Source organism: Echinops telfairi, unplaced genomic scaffold (genome assembly GCF_000313985.2).
Source record: "Echinops telfairi isolate 266 unplaced genomic scaffold, ASM31398v2 ScPeMD7_7420;HRSCAF=8458, whole genome shotgun sequence".
Lineage (NCBI taxonomy): Eukaryota > Metazoa > Chordata > Mammalia > Afrosoricida > Tenrecidae > Echinops > Echinops telfairi.
The window spans coordinates 52,355,228-52,357,836 of record NW_022111320.1 but is presented as its reverse complement, the minus strand read 5'-3'; the positions used below and the strand labels follow the sequence as shown (position 1 = coordinate 52,357,836).

Below are 2,609 nucleotides of genomic sequence, written 5' to 3'. Positions count from 1 at the left end.
GTCCCTGGCGCCCCTCGGCTCTCCCCCTTCCCCCGATTGGAGCGCACGGGGAACCTTGGCAAGTTTGGCCCCACTCCTGGAAGAGCTCCCGGTTTCTCCAGAACGTCTGCTCGGCCTCCGCTAACCAGCGAAGCCCTCGGGGCTCCCCACAACGTCCCCAGAGAGGGTACCGCCCCCGCCCGAGAAGCGCTGGCGGATGCTTCCTGTTTGGCCGTCCACCTCTCCGGGCCAAAGCTGGGGAAGCCCTGCTGGGTGCGCGACGCGGAAGGACGCGGGCTGCAGCGCCGGGGCTTGGAGCCTGGCGCCGCCGGGCCGGGGCACCTGCAAGGCCCCCATTCAGTGAATTGAGTGGGTCACCGTCAGTTACTCATCTTTAATTCACATCACAGCAGTCGGGGGCGGGAGGGGGAAACCAAGGGGCAGTTATGTACATCTAAAAGTCACATGACTCGTAGGCTTTGGAACATGCTACCACAATATATACAGTAAAATACCTCTGGGGACATTGGTACAAATTTTTTCTTTTTAACTTTGTTTTCAGGTACAGATAAGAGATCACTTTAAAATAACTTTTTTTAAAACATGAATACACAAAAGAAACGGTTAGAAGTGTTCTTGTCTTAAATAAGCACAGGATGCCAGAGGTTAAAAACACATTTATAGGCGGAAATACCTGTTGGACATCACACTCTATACATTTTTTGCTCAAATTCCTATACAAATACACAGCATTCAAATAGGTATTTACAGGTAAGCTTGAAAGAATGAAAGTATTTCACAATCCTTCCAAAAGATTTTCAGCTCTGGCCTCCCACTCCCGACTTGCCCCTCCCTGCCCGATTCTCCTAGAGAGGGGTTTGGACTGTGTCTGTCTCCCCCTGGCAGGGAACTGCCTCACCTTCCAGAAGCAGCCACAAACCCTCACTCCCCTGACACCCTCGCTCACCACCAAACACCAAAAGGGATGCCTGCCTTGCCTGGCAGGACGGGGAGCGGGCCAGGTGAATAGCCTTCACATGGAGAGCAGTGTGTCTCTCCTACCCAGGATCAAATCCCAAGCTAGTCCCCTGGCCTTAACACTTGTGACACCACCCCTCCCCCCCGGGCCCCTGTGACCCAGGGACTGGAGTTTACAGGTGGAACCACACAGAAGCAGTCTTGCCTCCTCCTGGGTTGCACCTGCCCTCCTCCCGCCCTGGCCCTCTACCCATTGGCTACTTGCTGGCGTTCTTTTTACACAAGCTGGTGTTTGTAAGAAGAAAACATCCTGACCGTAGCCTTTTCTGTTTGGAAACAAGGAATGAGGGGCCAAGGCCCAAGCCTGCCAAAGAGCCAGGGGCCAACAAGCCCGCAACCAGAAGGCTGTCTGTGCCATCCCAGGCCTGCCTCACTACCGTCAACGCAGCCAGCGAAAGAAGAAAGATTCTGTACACTTTTTTTTTAAGTAACCTAGAAGCACCCTGATAAAATACTGTTCCACCCACCCACCCAACCCTCCTCCCCCAATAACCAGCGCCCTGCCCTGAAGGTTTCCTATGAAGACACTGTGCTCTGCCCAACAGACCAGGGAGCTGGAGAACTGGCCCTCCTGCCGACCCTGAACCCTGAGTGCTGGTCCCACTGGCCCGGAGCAGGTGCTGCACTGGGTCATGTGGGGGCTGACCATCCTACAGGCATGGCCCTCTGCTTCTGAAGGAGCAGCCTAGGCCCACTCTGCTCCAGGTGCTTCCTGAACCTGACCACTGTCCTCGGGCCTGGAAGCCTGGCAGAGCAGCCAGGCCCACAGCGCGGAGGTAGTGCTGAAAATCCCTGATTGTGGAGCTGAGGGACAGGCACTCTGACCACCTCTGAACTCTTGGGATGCTGGCCCTGGCAAGACCCTGCTTCTCTCTGCAACACTTGGTCTCCCAGGCCTGGGGAAGGGCCATGCTCCCCCAGGAAGGGAGATGGCTGGGAAGCCCCTCTGTCCATATTCCCCTCTAAGGGCCCAGAGGGTGGAAGTGACCTTTACACACCCACCCACTATGGGGGCCCCTGTAGATGGGTGGGAGCTACGGGAGGGACTGTGGGACGGGGCACATGTTCCAAAATGAAAGAGATGGAAAGAAAATACGGAGGGAAGGGGGAGGCAGGGTTAGCCCACGGACACCTGGCAGTGTGCCCCAGTGGGTGGGCGGCCAGGTCCCCCAGTTGCACCCTCCTGGATGGAAGTGGGCAAGCTTTTGTGCAAAACGGTTTGTAGCCCCTCACCGCCACCCCCGCCTTGTAGTCACAGAGTCCTAGCAATCCCTGAAGGCAACCACGAGCTTCTCCATCCCGGGGCAGAGAGCCGCTCGGCGCGGCTTCCCCTCTCCTCCGTCCACTCTCCCCACTGAGGGCCCGGGGCTGCCGCAAAGCCGTTCTGTCGGTGCAGTCTCCGAGCGCGCGCGCGCACGCGCCGGGGTGGAAGAAAGCTCTACAGCGCAGAGGCAGGGAGGGAGGAACCCATAGAAATGGAAATGTAGAAAATGAACTAAAAAGAGAAGCCGCAGCCCTGCATGCTGCCGCGGCCTCGGCATGGCAACGCGCGAGCTCGCGGCCGGCTCTCCTAGGCGCCCGAGGGCGCGGGG

The 2,609-nt window shown here is 57.6% G+C and overlaps 1 protein-coding gene across 1 annotated transcript in view; it reads right to left on the bottom strand.

Annotated features, from left to right (window-relative positions):
- The window catches only part of MANF (mesencephalic astrocyte derived neurotrophic factor), a 3,822-nt gene extending 3,486 nt beyond the window's left edge, over nucleotides 1-336 (bottom strand). Inside the window, exon 1 of the mRNA XM_030887608.2 lies at nucleotides 126-336. Coding sequence (XP_030743468.1) covers nucleotides 126-336 — 211 coding nt within the window. The remainder of the gene's footprint in view (nucleotides 1-125) is intronic.
- Between the last annotated feature and the right edge of the window lie 2,273 nt (nucleotides 337-2,609).